Source organism: Mytilus californianus, unplaced genomic scaffold, assembly GCF_021869535.1.
Source record: "Mytilus californianus isolate M0D057914Y unplaced genomic scaffold, xbMytCali1.0.p SCAF_5, whole genome shotgun sequence".
Classification (NCBI taxonomy): domain Eukaryota; kingdom Metazoa; phylum Mollusca; class Bivalvia; order Mytilida; family Mytilidae; genus Mytilus; species Mytilus californianus.
This window is the reverse complement of record NW_026262701.1, coordinates 92,931,769-92,954,202: the sequence shown is the minus strand read 5'-3', so window position 1 is coordinate 92,954,202 and position 22,434 is coordinate 92,931,769. Positions and strand designations below refer to the sequence as shown.

Sequence of the window (22,434 nt, the reverse complement as noted above, 5' to 3'; positions counted from 1 at the left end):
TCTAGGTCAAATTTCATTAGGTTTCATATAGACTTCATGCATGAGCGAAAAGTATACAACATAATCTACCATACTTTATGTTTGGGTTGGCCCCATGCAGTAAGATTCTTCCACCTAACAATTCATCCATATGGATACATTCGTTTCTTATAGATTATTATTCAATCAATAATTTCGTTATTTTGTTTTGTTTTTTTTGGAGGGAGAGAGGTCACATTCTTTTACAGTTCTACTCTTAACGTATCATTTATCAGATCTGTTGGGTTTTATTTTTTAGATTAAGTCCATATCATTTTCCTTTATTTCGGAGAAAAGGGGGCGGTATTAAATTAAAATTATCTGATAACTCTGAAACGGATGTGGTGTAATAAGCTTTAATTTTAGTAGATCATTTCCCAGAACATTTGAATTTTGTAAGAGGAGATAACACAGACTAAGGCATAAGATTTTGTATTTCCTGTCAGTGATATATATTTTTTTATCGTGTAAAAGAAATTTATACGAGAGAAAAAAACTAATCACATGAGGATTATTATAAAAAGTCGTTTAATCTTTACATAAATTAACAGTAACAAAGCTTATTATCATCATCATTATGTAAACGCTGTATGAATAAACGGGAATGTGGGTTATGCATAACTGGGACAGCAATCCGACGACGAAAAAAAATAAAAAAACATGGTGAGGGTAACACATTAAACATAATTCATCAAAGAATTGTCATTAAAATCGAATTCTTAAAAATAACGAAAAACATTAAGTTATGACAATTACCGACGAGGTTCCTGACTTGGAACAGATACACGGAAATTTGATTGCCACAATATTATGTTGTATATATTAAGAAACAACATAGATAGATAGATATATTCTTAAATATGGTTCATCAAAAAAATTCTGACAGATTTTGTTTTTTTTATCCAAAAATTTGCATAAAATCCTAACAAAACATGTAGAATAGGCAAAACTGTATTCAAGTGTACTGTATAGCGATGAGTAATTCTTTTGCTTTATGAATTTATGGAAAACGTTCTTTGTATATCATTTTGCCTCTTGAGTTAAATTTCATTAATATTTATTAACTTGCAAATGAAAAAAAAATCCTGGGGATTTGTCCCTCGCTCTTTTCCATAGAATTGCAGTTTCAATTCACATAATTCTGTTATGTTGACGCATCATTATTGTCTTTGAATTTAACATAAAACGATTAAACTTTGTACTATATTAGAAGTCAACACCAAAAATCTTCAATTCTGCACAAATATAGGTCATCCTATCATTGTTTTATTTTGACTTTACGTTATGTTTCTGTACTGTTTCAAGTCAAGACCAAACTACTTCAAATTAACATCGTGTAGTTTCAAGTCAACACATTGTATGATAAGCCTCTCGTGACGTCATAATGATATAACATCGTGCTATCTTAGCTGAATAACACGTACTTTCAACTGTACGTCGTGTAGTTTTAAATGAGCATATCGTGTGGTAAGCCTATCGTGACATTCTAATGATATAACAACGTGCTCTCTTAGCTTAACATCACGTACTTTCAACTGTACGTTGTGTAGTTTTAAATGAGCAAATTGTATAATAAGCCTATTGTGACATTATAATGATATAACATCGTGCTATCGTAGCTTAACATTACAAAATTTCAACTGTACGTCGTGTAGTTTAAAGTGAGCATCTTAGCTTAACACGTTGCATCGTGTTGTTTTAAGTCAACAAATTGTATGGTAAGCCTTTCGTTTCAATATAGTGGTGTAGCATCGTGTTATCTTAACTTAACATCATGTACTTTCAACTGTGCATCATGGTGTTTTAAATCAACAGGTTGCATGATAGACCTATCGTAATATCACAATGATATAAAGTCAGCACCTTACATTTTAGCTATTCATTTTATTTGTTATCATAGCTATCGAAGTGGATGACTGAGCAGTATCCACCTGCAAGCTAACATCATGCAACGTCAACTTCACATCATGTACTTTAAACCCAACGTTACTCGTGTTTGGCATATCATCACAACATCGTGACTTATCATTATACTATCACGACTAAAGCACTTGTCATTGCAAGTCAACATTGCGCAGATTCAACTTAGCATATTGTAATTTAGAGTTAGCATTTTGATGACTCAATTCAACATCACGCTGTCTTAACTTTACATTTTAAGCTTCAGCATAACGTTTTGTAAATCTCTAACATATGACAGCTGAGGCTTTCCATATATTTGTGTTACCTGTAATTTAATTTCTTTAAACGAAACTGACACGTGCAGGGTTCGAACTCAACACCTCAGTGTTGACATGATAGTGATACAGTAGTTGAAAGTTGAACTACTTAGAACATATTGGTAATTGAGTTCGAGATTCAAACAAAATGGGAAGATGTCGTTCGTACAAAGTTCGGTTTTCTTTGGCGCTTTGTTTCTTTCATTATTTGATTTTTTTATATACCCAATTTAATGTCAAAGTTACAACAATGTTTAAGTAAGTAAGTAAGTCGGCATGCATATATGAACAATATGACACAATCATATCATGAGATCTGGTGAGCCCTTTAACCGACTAATATGTAAAAATCACACAATTTCATTAAAATAAATATGTAAATAGTAGAGGCCCAAGTGAGCCTGTATCGTTCACCTCAGTAAGAGTTAACATAAGTTTATATGACTCAGCTGAATTATAAAAAAATATTATTGTCAGCAAATAACTGTTGGAAGAGTTTCTCATACGAATATGTACGCTCAATGGTACGGATGGACAGGTCTTAACAATATGCCTGGTGAGCATTAGTTAGTGCCGTTGTACAAGAATTTGTATTACGACCCCCAACTAAGGCTGTTATAAGCACATCCATATATAATGATTGGTAAGTGTCCCAAGTATGATGGTAATTTTATGCAGACACAGAAGTTTGAACTTTGTCAAGATTTCAAAAGTTATTTTGTATAATGATTAAAAAAACTAAACTATAAGTAGCCAAGATATCGTTAATTGGACCAATAATTCTTACAAGGAGTCAACTGACAATTTTGGCAATGTTGAAAAGCAAATCATGTATTGCTGATCATATTTGCATTTATCATTGTTTTCAAAACTTTAGACAAAAAAGTAAAAAAAATGGCATTGAGGGCCAATAAAGAATGGACTTTTTAATATATCTGTTCTTGCTGATCATTTTTTTTTATTATATTACTTCTCTCTATCTATTATAATTTTCAAAATATTAAATAAAATGGAAAATAAGTGAATAAATCGTCATTTAAGGGCAATAACTCTATGAGGAGTCGACCAGCAATTCGGCTATTTGACATATTTGCAGATCATGTCTAGCTGATAATGTTTGCCATCGGAAATCTATTATTGATTAATAATAAGAAAAATGCCAACATTTGGTGAAAATTAGCATTGAGCAACATATCAAAGCAGCTTTAAAAAAAAATTTTTTTTTAATAACAGTTAACTCAGCCCCCCCCCCCCCCCCCCAAAAAAAAAAACAAAACAAAAAAAAACAACTTTTTGTCGAGAACACCATAATAAGTATATAAAGAAAAATCTGTGAATCTCAAAATTTTGTACGACAATTTGTACGTTTTGTTTTTTGAATTTGTGTATCGGTTGTATAAAATAGAAAATAGACAAAAAAAAGGAACAATAGTAATAATAATTAAAGAGAAGAAAAAAATAACGAAAGCATATAACACCAAAGCATATTTACCAACATACATACATATTCTCATACAATGTATATAGACACTAGAAATAAATATACACACGTGCACCCCACATACAGATATGAGTATATATATATATCAATATTGGTGCCCCTATCGTAACTGTAAAGAAACTCTCCCATTTTAGTGTCATTAAAACTCACAATTGAACATGCATTTATAGTCATTTACAATATGAGTTTGAAATATTATAGCAGTTCTGTCAGTTCTATTTATTGGGAATGTATTTCTGCGCAGTCTCTGTTGTAATTACGTAACTTCCATCACCTGTGAAATTTTAGAATTGTACCAATTTATAGTGTGCATCACTGTTCGTTTCAGATGCATATCTATGCAGTCTCTGCAGTTAACACTTATTAAGTAACCTCATTTTTGAAATTTTAGAAGTATACAAGCCTTGTTTGGTTTTTAATTGTATAACTATAAAGATTGTTTTAGTTAAATCAGGTTAGATTGATATGACTTATTTCACATCATCATAATCATACTGATGTAGGATATCAGTTATCCGAAATTTTTACAGCTTCTTACAATTATTATTTCCTTTTTTAATATTGTTTTTTTTTTGTACACTTTTCATATACTTATACATATACTTATGTATGATCTGCAATTACTAAAATGCACTTTCTAAAAGTACATTTATTCCAGTGACCATGTACATGTTATAGCTATTTACAGTCAAATTGCGGATTAAAAAGCTAAAACATGCACTGCTTTTAATTACACGTTAAATTTTAATCAGAATTTGTTTACAGCTCTTCGTCATCAATGAAAATAATTGTATTTGTATATGATACTAGTTGTTTGACTCGTTATTTCATAGGGCTAGAAAAAGGAAGAACTGATACTATAGCTGTGCGGCAGCACTGAGTAGAAGCGACATGAACTGCAATTACATTAACCTTCGCACAAGGAAGTAATATAATTCCTAAATAGACCAAAATATGTCATAATTTTTGGCCTCATTTGGAAATAAATGCCATGCGTGTGCTGAACTAGAAATTTAAATATCGTATTTGGTTAATTTATACCTACTTATTTCTTACCAAAATATCATTTTATCATTATGACGTTTCCACAGCATATTTTTAGCTTGTCATTCGTTATGTCAGAGAGACAAAAAGAGAACTGAAAAAAATAATCTAAATGTTAGCAGAAAAAAAACAAGTATCCTTATCCTTTCCTAAATTTTATATAAGGTGTTTTTTTGATACATTTTACATTTTTAGTGTTTTTTTTTCTTAAACAGGAAAATCAAAGATTAATGACATAAAGTTTATATCAGGGTTAAATGGTAATAACTTGATACTAAGTTCATTTATCTATCATTTACAGTACTTTGAATGCAAACAATTTAGTAACTATATAAAAATAAGGAGATGTGGTATGATTGCCAATAAGACAACTATCCACCAAAGTTCAAATGAAGTGGATGTTAGCAATTATAGTCAACCTTACAGCCTTCAAAAATGAGAAAACCAATACCGTAAGGTCGGCTATTAAGGGCCCTGGCATGAAAAATATGAAACAACTCAATCCAAACGAACGGCCTAATTTAAAACAAAACAATTTAAATATTGTTAACAGGTAATCCAGAAAAACCAGACAGTGAACCATCATATATACCATCAGCTGGAATAGAAGAAGGAAACAATGTTGTCTTTACATGTACGGGTAATGTTGGGAAACCACAAGGCAAATTCAGATGGGTGAGATACAGATATAACTCTAATGGTGATACTATACAGGAAACACCATACGAATCACAAAACACTACAGTTGTGCAGATGCCAGGAAACTGTTCATTTAATGGTACCAGTCAGCTGACACTGGAGATGGAACAACTAGATAATAATGCTGTAGTTAGATGCCAGGTTATTTATCAAAATGTTCCACAGGAGTTATACCAACAGACTAACCCCATAAAGGTTTATTGTAAGTTGTTAAAATAAAATGTGTTGATGCAGGGGTAAAATTCTGTCAATAAATGAGTAGAATTATAGACTGGATAAGTCTAGAATAATGACACAAGAGGAGGAAATGTAGAAGATTTGATTAATATTTAAATGTTGCAATATGGAAAATCAAGTCAAATGTGAATCATTAGTCTGAATGTTTCTGATGAGATAAAACTTCTGAACTCCCTTAGATAGACTACACTACTGAATGTAACTTTTTGGGATAATATAAAAATAAGAAGATGTGGTATGATTGCCAATGAGACAACTCTCCACAAGACCAAATGACACAAAAAATTAACAACTATAGGTCACCGTACGGCTTCAACAATGAGCAAAGCCCATACCGCATAGTCAGCTATAAAAGGCCACGAAATAACAAATGCAAAACAATTCAATTGAGAAACCTACCAACCTAATTTATGTCGTCATAATGATCGAAAAACACATATGTTACACAGCATGAAACGAAAACCACTGAATTACAGGCTCCTGACTTGGGAAAAGCACATAAATAATGTGGCGGGGTTAAACTAGTTTAAAGGCCAACCTTTCCCCTAAACCCGGTCAGTGATGTAACAGTACAACATAAAACAAACTATAAAAATCAGTTCAAAAAGGCTTAACTCATCAGATGAATACAAATAGAAATACATCTAACAAAAACACACAGTTGACGTGGACGGGTACTTAAACATCCAAACTTCAGAATGACAGTAAGTACAGATCTGAGAGTACTCGCAGTTAATGAGAGCTAGTTCAAAGCCAATAACAACTAATAAAAAAAATTATGCATCTAAGACTAAAATATAAATCATTACATATCCATCATCCAATGGATTAAGTATAAAGACGTCATAAATAGTTAGAGAAAAACACGACCTTGTGCAATGCCAAGATACAGGTATTGACAGATTGTAGAGCCATGAATGTGCATATTATGTATATTAAAATAATATTTAGTTTGATTTTCATTTACTGATAACAAAATCAATATTAATACAAATGAAAACAATATTCACAGGTCTAATTACAGTGTTGAATTGGTAAATAAAGGCAATAGTAGTACACCGCTGTTCAATAGTCATAAATCGATTTAACTGAAACAAATCCGGGTCACAAACCAAAACTGAGGGAAACACATCAACTATAGGAGGAAACAAAACGGAACAACAAAAACACTGAACTGCTATAAAAACAAACGCCAACATACATAAAAACGGACTATGTGGTTACAATTGCCATATTCCTGACTTAAGAAAAAAAAAACGGTGGGTTGAAAGTTTTAGAATAAGTTTATTTAAAGGATCGATAAGATCACGCGGATCGTTCCCAAATTTCGTGCTCCGTAAACAACATCTCCGTAAAAATGAGGATGTGCTTTACCGTTTGAAATACTGGTACAACCAAATTTAAAAACAAAATCTTTATACCTATGGAAGAATTTAGTAAAGATTTTAAGTAATTTGTAGTAACGAAATCCCTGACTTCATAATTTACCAGTAATACATAGATGATTAAGTTCATTGAAATCCAAAACAGACATGGGCATAGCGAACAAGTTGTCATATATAAACACCGTAAGTGGGTGCCAAAGGAACATCACCGTCCAAAAAAGGAAAATTAACAATAGGGAACGAAAAATCGTCCCTTTTGTCGTAAATTGTAGTTTAAAACTAAAATTTCTAAATCTAGGAAATGAAAGTTATTATCATTTATTTTTGAAGTAAGTTCCTTTGGATAAATTTTGGCAGTATATTTAGACAATTCTTGATTAATTAACGAAAAATTATAATCAAGATAACGGTTAGTGTTGATGGATTTATCAATTACATGCAATTTAGACTGGTCTTTAGTGAGTTTGATCATGAACTCTGATTCAATTGTATACAGGTATCATGCTTACAAGAAGTTTTTGCCATAAATACCGGTTTAGAGGTAAACAAATTTCCAGAGCCGGTAGGCGAGAGAAATTTGTTTACCTCGAAAACGGTATTTTGGCGAATACTCCTTGTAAGCATGATATAATTGTTAAATCCACCGAACGTTCTTTGTATCCATCTCAACGAAAAGTTTAGAGGTCTTCGAACGTCACGTTATTTTAAGACATGGTTTTCCCCATCTACCGTGGTATTTGCTAGCAAATACCCTGGCACATGGAATTCCCTACGACAAATACACTGGCAGAGAAAAGCAAATCTCAATATATAGAAAATGTGTGAAAATACCATTTCTCTCATCCAATCAAAGTAAAACATTATTACATAAGGTGGAATTAAATTGAATATATCAATTGAAATTGACAACTATACCACACCACCTAATGTTGATTTCAAACAAATTTAGTTGATAATAGCAGAGCAAATAGTCATGATAGTGTCTGTAAATATGTAAAATTACATTCTTGCGCATCGATTTCACAACCGTGCAGAAGTTGACGTATCGATGAGTCAACAATGGTATCGATGAGTCAACGATGGTTTTCATCATACCTCTCTCAGATAATGCAAAAGGTTAAGTTAGGAACAACTGAATCAGAATATAAAACTGTAACTTTTGGAGTTCTTCAAGGTTCTATACTTGGACCTTTATTGTTCCTTATTTAAATCAATGACTTACCATTAACCTTAGAATATACTGAATCTGATCTATATGCTGATGATACAACTTTGCATTTGTCATCTAAATCTATTGTAAATTGAGATCCAAATGGTGAAGTTGTAATCATCACTTCGTAAATATTACGGACGCCATCACGAGTTGGTTGACCGTTATGGAATATTCGTTATACAGATGATATCGGATATGTTCCTTATGTCGTAAATATATGTTTGCATAAAGATTTAGACAATGTTAATAAATGGTGTAAAGAAAATGATATGATGATAAATAGCAAGAAATCAAAATGTATGCTTGTTGGATCAGACAGAAAACTGGAATGCTGCAATGAATGTTTATGTGTTTTATCACAAGATAATATCACTTTAGATAATGTTGAAGTTGAAAAACTTCTTGGAATTCATAAGGATAAAAATCTATCATGGTCAAATCAAATTGATAAGATATGCGAAACTATTTCAACCAGAATATACCTGTTAAAAAGGTTGAAACGTTATTTACCATTAAATGGTCTTATTCTTTTTTACAATAGCTATATATTACCCATTATTGACAACTGTTGTACAGTATTGTGTTTTACCACAAAATGTAATCTGGAGAGGATACATAAGCTCCAAACACGTGCTGCAAGATTAGTTTTATCTGTTTCTTTTGATTTTCCATCAACATTAATGTTTAAAAAGCTTGCACGGATGACTATATTTACGAGGATACAATATTTTCAAGCTGGGTTAATGTTTGAATGTATGAATGGTCTGGCACCTGATTATCTATCTTTTAAATTTACTGCTTGTACTGATCTTTATAATTATTGTCTCAGGTCGACAACATCAAGACTTCTTCTTGTACCAAGACCTAATTCTGAATTTTTAAAAAGAACATTTAAATATTCTGGTCTTATTACCTGGAATAATTTACCAAATAATATTAAAGCAATAAGTAATTTAGATACATTTAAGATCAAATGTTTAAACTATTTCAAACACTATACAAGTGAGAGGTTTAGCGCTATAAAACCAGGTTCAATCCACCATTTTCTACATAAGAAAATGCCTGTACCAAATCAGGAATATGACAGTTGTTATCCATTCGTTTGATGTGTTTGAGCTTTTGATTTTGCCATTTGATTAGGACTTATATCTAGAAATTGAAGGGTCGGTTGAAAACACAACTTTACGACAAAAGAGATGATTTCAGCTTCCCAATTGTGACCTTTTCATTTTTAAACCAAGAGATCTAAATGGTGAAGTTGTAATCATCACTTCGTAAATATTACGGACGCCATCACGAGTTGGTTGACCGTTATGGAATATTCGTTGTACAGATGATATCGGATATGTTCCTTATGTCGTAACTACAATCCGCTTCCCTTTTCACGAATGTGACCTACCGAATTAGACTATTTAACGGCTTTGTAACAACATGATCAATACGATGGGTGCCACATAAGGAGCAGGATCTGCTTCCCCTTCCGGAGCACATGAAATCACCCCTAGTTTTTGGTCGGGTCCGTGTTGTTTTTGTACCCCTATTTGTGACATTTTGTTCATGCATCATTGTCAATATCATGGAAATTGCTGCGACTGTCGTACAAGTGAGAGGTTTAGCGCTATAAAATCAGGTTCAATCCACCAATTTCTACATTTGAAAATGCCTGTACCAAGTCAGGAATATAACAGTTGTCCATTCGTTTGATGTGTTTTATCATTTGATTTTGCCATTTGATTAGGGACTTTCCGTTTTTAATTTTCCTCGGAGTTCAGTATTTTTGTGATTTTACTTTTTTCTAACTGTACAGAATGAAGATGCCCAATTCTAATGTATTGTTTCTTCTTCTATTGAATGCATATGTACTTATTCAATATTTAAGCTGCTATATATAACTGTATTATGTATTTTATTTTGTTTGTATTTTTGTCTTTTCTATTTGTATTAATAGTTTTTGAAGACCTCATGGAAGATTAACATGTCATTGTTAAATGTGTTACCTTCGTTAAATAAAGAATTTTATTTATTATTATTATTATTATAACAAAACTTACTTCCAGTTCACACAAATTGATATTCGTCTGAGTTTAATTGAAGAAACACGAAACAAAAATTGATAAGGAACACGTAGGAAAGGTTTGTGTGGAAAAAGTGGAGTAAAGAAATTGTAAGTTGTTAGATAATTTAAATTAAACGATTTTAGTCTCTATTTATCTACTACAAAGAGCCTGAGGAATGCACGATTATTTAAGCTTCTTTTAAACACATATTGTCAGAATTGCACAAGTAAGTCATTTTTAACATATAGTGTTGTTAGAAATATACAACTCAATAAGTCTCCTGCAAACCCAAAATTTCCCAAAGAAGCAGTGCACATAACTCGTTAACAAGCAAGTCACGTATAACAATATTTCTATCATTTTTCTTTACAGATAGTGTAAGAAATGTTCAAGTAACAAAGTCTCCTATCATTCCAACATTTACTGAAGGAGCAGGACCCATTACTCTGACTTGTTCATCAGATGGAAATCCTATTATAATAAACACAGGTTATACGTGGTACAAAGAATTCAACACGAGTGTACCATTATGGACTGGTCCTACGTATGTCATTAATAATGTTGTGGTTGATAAAACAGATAACTACATATGTGTAGCACAGAACAGTTTTAATGGACGAACATTCAACATGAACAATTCTATACACATACAAATAGGTGAGTTTCAAAACACACACAGATATATTAATAATGCGGTTGTAAGTGAAACAGATAACTCTGTTCAATGTTCCTTTGGAATTTCAACCAAAGATGAAGAACTGGATCTTCCATCGCTGTATTGGATACCTAAACTACATAAGTGTCCTTACAAACAACGGTATATTGCTTGGTCTTCCAAGTGCTCCACGAAACCTCTTTCTAAATTATTAACATCTTTTTTATCAGCAATCAAAGCCGGGCTCCAAAGTTATTGTGAAACTGCCTATTCTAGAGGTGGCGTGAATCAGATGTGGATACTAAAAAATTCCAAAGATCTTTTAGAGTACATACAATCTAAGACTCTCTCATCTTGCAATAGTATTAAAACATTTGTTTTTTCTACACTTTACACAAGTATTCCCCATTCCAAACTAAAAGACAAATTGAAAGAGTTGGTATTACTTTGTTTCATTAAAAATAATGGCAAACGTAGATACAAGTATTTTGTCTTGGAGAGGGATAAATCCTACTTTGTAAAGAATCACTCTGATTCAAAAAAAAAATTCTCTGAAACTGACATTATCAAGATACTTGATTTCTTAATTGACAACATATTTGTTACGTTTGGAGGACGTGTTTTTCAACAAACTGTCGGAATTCCAATGGGAACCAATTGTGCCCTCTTCTTGCCGACTTGTTTCGTTATTATTATGTGGCTGACTTCATACAGGAACTTCTTAGGAAGAAAGATAAAAAGTTAGCAATGTCCTTTAACTTTACGTTTCACTATACAGATGATGTTCTCTCACTAAATAATACAAAATTTGGTGACTATGTTGAACGAATCTATCCCATTGAACTAGAGATAAAGGATACTACAGATACAGTTAAGTCAGCCTCATGTCTTGACTTACATCTAGAAATTGACAATGAGGGTCGGTTGAAAACAAAACTTTACGACAAAAGAGATGATTTCAGCTTCCTAATTGTGAACTCTCCATTTCTATATATCAACATTCCAGCAGCGCCTGCATACGGAGTATATATCTCCCAATTGATACGATATTCCCGGGCTTGTATTTCCCATCATGATTTCCTTGATAGAGAATTGCTGCGCACAAGGAAGCTATTAAACCAAGACTTCCGAATGGCGAAGTTGAAATCATCCCTTCGTAAATTTTACGGACGCCATCACGAGTTGGTTGACCGTTATGGAATAACTGTTTCACAGTTGATTTCAGATATGTTCCTTATGTCATAACTACAATACCCTTCCCTTTTCACGAATGACTGTGACCTACCGAACTAGACTTTTTACCGGATTTGTTATAACATAAGCAACACTAAGGGTGCCACATGTGGAGCAGGATCTGCTTACCCTTCCGAAGCAAATGAGATCACCCACAGTTATTGGTGGGGTTCGTGTTGCTTAGTCTTTAGTTTTCTTTGTTGTGTCATCTGTACTATTAATTGTATGTTTGTCTTTTTATTTTTGGCCATGGCGTTGTCAGTTTGTTTTCGATCTATGAGTTTGACTGTCCCTCTGGTATCTTTCGTCCCTCTTCTATATATGTGTGGCACAGAACAGTTTTGATGAACCAAAATCCAGCATGAACAGCTCAATACACATACAAAAATATAGGTATACATAATTACACAAACGACCACACCGTTCAATAACGGTAAATGAAAAAGACAACTATATGCGTATGGCACAGTACAGATTAAATGGACAGATATTCAACATGAAGAACTTTATACACATTCAAATAGGTACAAAATTTACTGCAAAAATGCAATCTTAAATGACCTTGAAGAGTACTGGTTATAATAAAGAATGAGACAAAAGTCAAATATATATTTAGGTGAATTATAGAATATACAATAAGTATGTAAGTATTGATTGATAGAGACATAAAACATAAATCACAAAATATTGGTAAAAACTTTTCAAAAAAATGAGAGTATATTGTTGCAACATATATTTTTACCCATCGAAATGTTACTGTTGTCAAGATAACCACTCTTCTCTTGGTCTCGAGCATACTCGATGATGGTATATATTTTCGAACACGTACGCACTATAATAACATTCATTTTAGCTAATAGTAAACGCGGATAAAACTCAATGAGTCCGTGTCTTGAGATTGTTGAGCTCTTTCTGTTCACCGAAAGCGCTAATTTACTTCTGGATTTACATTCATTAGATACATTTAAACCTAAACATTTGAAAGCAACACATGCAGTCATATATATAGTATGGCTAGAGAATACTCTTGAACTGGTCGTTTACAAATTTGGTAATATATCAGAAACGTGAGTCTATTTGATATGATATTAGTTAAAATACATGTTGTTTCAGTGAGCACATGTTTTGAATTTGTCGTCTCATTCGCAATCACACAACATCTCCTTTAACAACTATAACAGACTCTTTCTTGGGACACGTAAATAAATAATATGGTTGGATTAAATATAATTGTGAGTGTACAAAGAGAAGTGAAAGGTACCGAAGGGACATTCAAACTGATAAGTCGAAAATAATCTGACAACCCATTTACAAATTTCACCTAACACTGGACATTGATGTAACATTAACTAGTGAGAGACACAAAGTATTGCTCAAATAGTGCTCGCAGTTACTCACCACTTGTCAAAATCCCGATTTCCACAATTGAATAGCATGAATGATTCAAGCATTTTATTGTCATAAGAATCACTTTGCTACACAGTGTCTACCAGATTGCTTTTTTTTTCGTAGAATCAATTTCTCGTTTTATCAATCAAATCCCTATTTTTGTTGAAAGGGTTCGGATGTTTTTGCTTAAGATTTTGTGCTTTTTTGTGCTGTTAAATTCTTGAAATGTTTGCCACGGTCTTGACCAACTCTTATAATAAAAATTTTGTTTCATTTTAAACGAAAAAAACACTTCATAGATTTTGCGCGTCCGAAGCGCTTTTCTGGATTTACCTTTATCTGGAACGTTCAAATCCTGACATTTGAAAGCACTTTTTCATATGGTCATACAGTAGTGAAAAATGACTAAAGAATATATGTGTACTGGTTACACGTTTGAAAATATGTCAGAGACATTTACTAGTATGCTATAATATTACCAGCTTAATGTTTATCTTATTATGATAAATTTTAACAAGAGTAACAAGACCGGTATAACATGTTAAGCAGGAATTGCTGACACTCCCAGAGTTCACGGACACGGTTTGATTGGACTTTGTGTTGTGAAGTTTTAGGTTGTATGCGAAATGTCGTGTAATGATATATTATTTTCCGGTCGTTCGGTTTTTTTGGTTTTTTTTTGTCGTAGATAATGTGTTTCTTTCTTCGATCAATGATTTTGTCTCTTTTGTTCTTCATAATTTTGCATTTACCATTGTTGTATTTGGCAATTTTTTTGAACTTTGGGTCCTCAATGCTCTTCAATTTCGTAAGTTGTTTGGTCTTTATAATTATTTGATTCAAGCGTCACTGATTATTCTGTTTTAGACAAAACGGGAGTCTGGCGTAAAAAATTATGAGCCTGGTAATCTTGATGAGTTTTTATACCTAAAAAAACAGCACATAGTGTGTATATTTTGATACAATGTCAATAAATTTAACAAACAAGAAAATATGACTTTTTTAAACAACTAAATTATAAGAAATTACTCAAAGGTCCCTATTGAACGGCTGAATTTTGCAGTGCGAGTAGGGATTTTGTGTCATAAATGTAAATGACATTCCTTTTTTACGTGGTACTGTACAGGTAAAGATTCATATTGAATTATGACATATACTGATATTATATTTTTGTTATACCAATTTCATTTTTACTACAATTATAAAGATGAGATAAGTATTTTACAGCAGCAAATAAGATTTCATCATTCGTTAAATTTCCTCAACAGACTTTACCACTACAATTTATTCCACGACAATGACAAAGACAGAGACAGTTTTTACCACACCGTATAAATCCAGTACAAAGACAGAGACAATTTTTACCACACCAAATACATCCAGTACAAAGACAGAGATAGTTTTTACCACACCAAATACATCCAGTACAAAGACAGAGACAGTTTTTACCACACCAAATACATCCAGTTCAAAGACAGAGACAGTTTTTCCCACACCCAATACATCCAGTACAAAGACAGAGACAGTTTTTACCACACCAAATACATCCAGTTCAAAGATAGAGACATTTGATACCACACAAGATACATCCAGTAGAAAGACAGAGACAGTTTTTACCACACCAAATACATCCAGTACAAAGAGAGATCAAGGTACTCATTAAATGATTTCATTTCATCTGTAGAGCTATTTGGGCAGACGCCTGTTAGGAATCATCAATAACATTTAGCTTAGAATATATATATGAAAATAGTATGTAAGGATGACTGTTTAAATATTGTAAAACAATTTAAAGTATAAATAACCTTAAAATAATCAACCAGACAATATCTAAAAAAGAGCCAACATAGCTTAAATCATTAGTCGACCCTTTTAGCAGTTATTGCCATTAATTGACGATTTGTTTCCAATTTTTGAGGTTTCCATTTTATTCGGAAAACTACAATATAAAGATAGCTGGTTTAATTGGCAGCAAGACCAGATCTGCAAATATTTCACCATAGCGAAAATTGTCATTTGACTCCTTATGGGTGTTATTGCCATTAAATGACGTTGCTAGCAGTTTTTTTCCAATATTGACTATTATACTTAACAGATAGAGTGAACGTTTAAATTTTTAAATAGCAAACATGATATAGAAGACAAAATCTAGAAATAAGTCGGATTACCGAAACCGTTGTTTGACTCTTAATATGACATAATATCCTTAAATGCCATCTTTTTGTGTTTTTATCTATCATCTTTAAAATGATAATACATAGATAGAAACTTTAAAAGGCCAAAATAATCTGCTGGGTAAGATCTTCAAATACATCGACCGACGTTAAAATGTAATACTCAAATCATGATTAAGCTTCATATTACTATTATTGATGCTCACCATACTTCTTTTTGGTTTAAACATTCATTGCTTGACTAACCTGAGCAACTGGCATACCAGATTATTGACGAATAACGGATTTCTTAGACACTGGATTTAAAAAACCAACAATGATTTCTTCGTGAAATATTTCTTTGAATCCCTACTGACACTTAAATCCGTATACAATTGTTGCATTTACATATTGACGAGACAAAGCAAAGAAAATTTGAATCGGGTCATAAGACTGAAGCAGGTAGGAATAAGTAAACATGTTGTTGTTAGATAATTTTACGTCAGAAACTCCCCTTCCAGTCCTTACAACAACCGTAGACGCAGACAGTAATTTTTAATGACCACCTATAGTAACAACGCCACGTCTTTAAAAGAAGGAAAATAAAAATAATTATATGAGTTGCGTTTTAAAGTCAGTCAGTAAATGTCCACATAATTGCCCTTGAATGAAGGATATTGTCTCATAATCAATTGATAAGATTGGCAATGCATTTAGCTTTCTCCAACACTGACTTTTAATACAAAATTCATCTTCTAGAATTCTAATTTATGGTGATGGTGTATCACTTATTTATAAATCTATACTTCAATATTTAATGATATTTTTGTAGAATGTTCAACTATGGTGATTCCAATATTAGTTGCCTTGGTAGTAGTATTAAGTGTTCTGCAACTTGGAGAAATAATAAGTTTATATATATTACATCAAAAAGGTAAAATATGATATATCTAGCTTACCATTTCTGAAGCTAAACTGGTGTTTCTCTTTTGATGTGTTTTTTTCTGATTTAAAAACTGTTTTACCTGAGTCCTGTCTAAAAAACAACCCTCTATGTAAATAAACTCATCATAGATACCAGGATTGAAATTTTGTATTTGCACCAGACGCCCGTTTCGTCTACAAAAGACTCATCAGTGATGCTCGAATAAAAAAAAGTTAAAAAGGCTAAATAAAGTTCAAAGTTGAAGAGCATATCTTTGACAATAATGTATTCATTGTCCAATATGACTCCCTAAATAATTTTAAGGTAGCTTCTTGAAGTATATTATCATAACGCACATGTTTTTTTTTTATTGTATATGGGGTTAATTCCTTTGAGTGAAAGAACAAACAGACATAAAACTATATAATATATCGGGCAATCGTTACTTAAAAAAAAAGTAAAAGTTAGTTATTTGTTTACTTACTTTAAAATAAAAGATATGAGTAATACGTCAAGCAATCCAACGACTAAAATAAACAGAACTCAACATACGGATTTCAAAAACAGACAGGTGTGGACACAATAATTAAGCTCTTGATATATCTGTTAAAAAAACTGGTGAAGGAATTTGAGAGAGACTATAACGTTTAAACAAACTAGTTTTAAGGTGTCTGATTAATATTTGATACGTAAAAAAAATAACGTTGTCAAAAGTATCTAAACATTTCTGGAACAGAATTCATATTTAAAAACATAAAACAATGCAAAACATATTACACAATTAGATTTATCACGTACGGAGGGTGTACATACATGACAATGATAAATACATACATACATTGCCACATTTCAACTCTAATATCTATATAAAACACACCGCTTAGAACTTTGAAAAGTAGTTTTATTATTACTTATGACCTGTATATTGTCAATAGCACTTCTGTGTGAAATGTGTTACCTTAATTGCACGAAATACCGAGAAAATATTTTTTTTTTAATCCAATAATCTCAATTGGAATCATAACTTGGAAATACTGATGGATTCAGCTGAGAACTAAACCAGACAATAGATTAACCGCAAAAAAGAAGACGCAGATACTTTTCCTAATGAGTTAAGGCTGTGAAGCTCACAGCCTTAACCGATTAAGGTATTCTGTTGTAATACAAAATTAGATATAAATACTCATGCTACATCAATCTTTAAAGTATTTTGATCCACATCTAGAAAATTTCCATTTCGTTTTAACAACACTTTAACAGCACCCGCATGTTGAATATAAATCTGCCAGTTGATACGATAATCCAACGATTGAGTTTCGTATAACGATTTTCTTGTCTTGATAGAGGGTTGCTTTCATCTACGGATTTCAAAAGGTGAAGTTAAAGTCTTCCCTTCGAAAGTTTTATGGACGCCATCACCGATTGTTTAATTGTTATTCAATATATGTCACAGATGACCACGAATATGTTCCGATAGTCGTTACCATAATTCCGTCCTCGTTTCCTCGAATGATACACCACCGACTTCTCCTTATCACATTTTGGGCAAGATCTGCTTTTGAACACCTAAGTTTTGGTTAGGTTCGTGATCCTCATCTTTGGTTTTTCTATGTTATGTTTTTCTAGACTGATGTACTTTTTCGTCGTTTTTCTAGTTTTGTCATGGTATTGTCAGTTTGTCTTCGACTTATGAAATTTTCAAAATTTCTGAACAGCATTTTCAAAAAGAGAAGTTCTGTTTCTTCATGCCAGTATCACAGTATAAAATTACCAACATCAGTAGTATCAATTAAGTAGTAGTTATAACATTAAAAGGTACCAATGCTATTGCATAGTGTATGAAATATGGCATTATTGTTGGTAGTAATGGCATGATATTCAATTTATTTTTTATTATTCAGGGATTGTAAAATTCAAGACGGGAAAGGATAATAAGTAAGTTATTAATTACATTAATTTTCACTTCAATATAGTTATATCATCAAGTTGATTTCTATAAATCTTTACAAAAATCATCATTTCCTTTTAAATGCAAGAACAAAAATGATGCAGATTAAACAATAAGATAAGAACAGGGGAAAAGTCGATTATGGTCATATTGTTGTAATTGGACATTTTCTTAATAGAATAGGCGAAACACCCTTACAAAAACTTAAAGGTCTTTATCGATGATCATTCAAGTTTGTCGAATACACTAATTTCACAGTTAAAGTGTAAACTCATTCAAAACATTATAGATGTATGAAAAGCGGCTTTTCAAAACCGAAACGTTTTTATCAGCTGTGGAATACAAAACTCCTGATGAGCATTTTCACAATTCATTTTAAATCTTTGTTCATTGTTGTATCAAAACAACTTTTGGATATGTCATTATACATATATCATATGTTTCAATGGAACTGATCAGGTTTTTTTTATCTTAAGCAATTTTTTATGTGATCTCTTTGTATACAAACCCAAAATGTTGGAGAGCTGTATGACCAAAAAAGGACGTAAAACTAATATGCTAGCCTGATGTAAATGAGCGTCAGTTCAATCGAAATTGATTTTAAAATAATTATTTGCTGTTTACATTTAGAAGTAGATGTCCGAACAACCACTGGTTGGATCGAAATCAAAATAATTTGTCAGTGGGAAGTCATGTCTTCCTATATGTTCAAAATCCGGTTCAGTTTGTTGATATGTTACAAAAATGTCAGGAAATACAACAGACACATCGAAAATCGATTCAGCATTACCACATAGCATTATTATCATATAGATGGCCAATGTCAGATTTTGAATTGTTTTGGGTTTTCGGTGTTCTTCATCTTAAGATCTGATTTTTACCTTCCAACTGGCTCGAGCTTCACGGGACTTGCATCTGGTTTACCAAATGTTAAGTCTGGTATTATTGATGAGAATTCTTTCGCCTCCATTTTCTAGAATAAATATTTAAATCACTTCCGTGCATTTTTATACATTGGAACATTATTAGCATATGTTTCTAATAAACTAGCTTTTTAAAGGTGGAACATGTAGTTTATAAAAAAATATAAAAAGTTTCTGCAAAAGATGTTTTAATTTAGAAGTTATATGACGAGAATGTATGGAAAAGTTTTTAAAAATAACGTCAAACTGGTACGAATAGTTTGGATGATAGTTAAGAAAACTAACGACAAATACCTTAAGGATGATTTGCAGTCAAATGTGTATACAATATAAACAATGATTGATTGATTTCGTGTCACTGACTAAAATATTGTCAATCGTCGTTTTACCAGTAAATGGATGATTTTGCGTGGACCAAATCAGGCAATGAAATAGTTCTTTCGGCGGCTCCTTTGTTTCTCTTCTCGTTGTTGGCATTTTTTCTTTTTTAATAACTGAACATGCTTAGCATATGCGTTACTCCTCTAGAGCTGAAGGTTTAACTAAAGGTTGCATGGATACGGATTCAAATGGTTGATTGATTGGTGCTTTATGCCATTTTTAGTACTGTTCGCTATTTGGGAAGGCCAGTTTTGATTGATTGAGGAAGCCGGAGTGTCCAGAAGAACCACTAACCTTCAGCAGGAAAACTGACAATCCACGTCAATTTTGATTGGAGTCGAACGCACCTGCAACTTGCAGGACTAGAACTCAAAATCTCATTGTTTACAGGCTAGCGATCAAGTACACTCAATAACAAATCAATATATATCACAACCAAAATATTACACAGCAACTGAATGTATATGCATCTCATCACAATGTGATATGGATAGGTAAGCGGTTCATATATACATTTCTTACTTTTATTTTCAGGATTTGTGATGATGTCAATAGTAGAAATACAGAAAAACACGTTTATAATTCAATGAACATAGCTGCAGAGGGCAAAAACAGTGAATATAATTAAAATTCACTAACGTCTTAATCTGCCGTCGAGATACAAAAAAAAACTGTATAACGGATGGAAGGAGATAAACTGCTCTTTAATGTTGTAAAATAGGAAACAATATAACACAAAAACATACTTGAAACTCATTCGGTTATGTTGCTATGGTTGTCGTTGAGCTAGACACAATAAAATGCAAGCGTAGTTAAAATGTAGTTGACGTCGTATCAAAATCATTACATAAGCTTTTGGTCGACCAAATACAGATGGTAGAACATTTATCCAAACTTCAAAAACTGTTTAAAAAGAACCTAAAATTTGTTAACAAAAAGATGATTCTAATGTACGCGTAATTTCATGTCCCACTTAGATATATCTTATTCCAAGTATTTACTTAAAATTCTTTTTTCACAGAGGATTTACTACGACAATAACTACTACTACATCAAGTACACTTCTGCCCAATTTCATATTGGTTCTCTCCACTTAAGTTACCCATGAAAAGTAAACAAAAGAGTAAATCACTTGTCTTTTTTTTTAAATCCGATATTCACTTTTACATTGATACCATTCTTTTAAAGTAAAAAAATGGATGAAAAACTAATGGAAACCGTACAAAGAATTAAAGATTTTTTCACAAATAATCAAACGGGTTTTCAAATTCATCCTTCATCCGGTGTTGGTGGGGTTCATGTTGTTCGGTCTATGTTTTCTATGTAGTATTGTCCAGACTTTTTTTCGTGTTTTCTCAGGGGTTTGTAAAGTCGTAGCATTGTAATTTTTTCTTCCTTTATGATTTATGATTTCCTTAGCTATCAACCGCCTATCCACATAATTCCCTCCGGTAAATTGACGTACATTGGCTCATAATCCCACTTTTTATGCCATTTCCGTCTAAAATCTGTTTACTCTGATTACGATTAGTATGTCTGTGTGTGTAAGTTGATCTCGGTGGAGTTGGTTTGTGTGGTCTGGCATACTGAAAATATTTTTATGCAATTCCTGTTATAATTTTTATGTATTGTTTCCAAAATTTTCGAGTTTTTCTCGATTTGTTCCCCTGTTACATTGTAAATACACACGACCAGCTATGTCCGTGGCATTATTGACTGATAGTGTTTTATTCAAATGCGTGAAAATATGCGTATCAATTAAATTCGTTTATATTTTCTACATAAACCTTTCCGGTCATATTTCGTAATCACACAGAATAGTTGCGTGTTGGTGCAACAAATACAAGCATTGAAAAATAAATTGAGGTTAGTACGTGAGAAATTTGTTCGTATAACAACATTTTAAAATAATTATATATTAAGCTTCTATAATTTGTTTATTTTTTTTTTGTATCCCCTTACCAATGAGTTTTTAATTGGATATAGCACTTGACCGTTCACAACTTGGTCAGTTCGTTCGTTCGTTCGTCCCCGTTAAGTTTTGCAATAAGCAACTGCAAATCATAGAGGAACGGTATATTGCCAGGTGTAGCATTTTTGACGAAAGTCAACGCTAAATTAAAGAGTTTTGGTTAAGTTTTATGCTAAGGTCCAGAATTCGGAATGCACAGTGTATATGTATGTTTGAGTAACATGAAGTCAATGGAAAATGAGCTCAAGGTGACCTATGGTTGCTTACATCCACATCATTTGGACTTTCGTTGATAGTTGTCTCATTCGGTTATCATATTACATCGCATTATTCTTTCAATACACATGTATGAAGTTACATTTAAAATTCTATATTTGTAATGCAAACTAAAATTAAAAGAAACTACTTAGTAATGTTATTAAAAACTTTTATAAGCTATTATTCTCCTCGGTTGTTTTTCCCTTGTCCATCAGTCATCGGTC

At 32.2% G+C, this 22,434-nt stretch overlaps 1 protein-coding gene across 10 annotated transcripts in view; it reads left to right on the top strand.

Annotated features, from left to right (window-relative positions):
• LOC127700196 (uncharacterized) overlaps positions 1 to 22,434 on the top strand; it is a 185,372-nt gene that overhangs the window by 23,958 nt on the left and 138,980 nt on the right. For 8 of the 10 annotated variants that reach the window (XR_007981486.1, XM_052203605.1, XM_052203604.1 and 5 more), the window contains exons 3-4: positions 5,336 to 5,683; positions 10,746 to 11,030. Coding sequence is in view for 9 of the 10 variants with exons in the window: in XM_052203605.1 (XP_052059565.1) it covers positions 5,336 to 5,683; positions 10,746 to 11,030 (633 nt within the window). In the remaining variant the exon portion in view is untranslated. Of the gene's footprint in view, positions 1 to 5,335; positions 5,684 to 10,745; positions 11,031 to 14,918; positions 15,303 to 16,635; positions 16,738 to 18,629; positions 18,664 to 20,514; positions 21,854 to 22,434 lie in introns of those variants that run through there. The other 2 variants (XM_052203597.1, XM_052203596.1) reach the window with 1 other exon arrangement.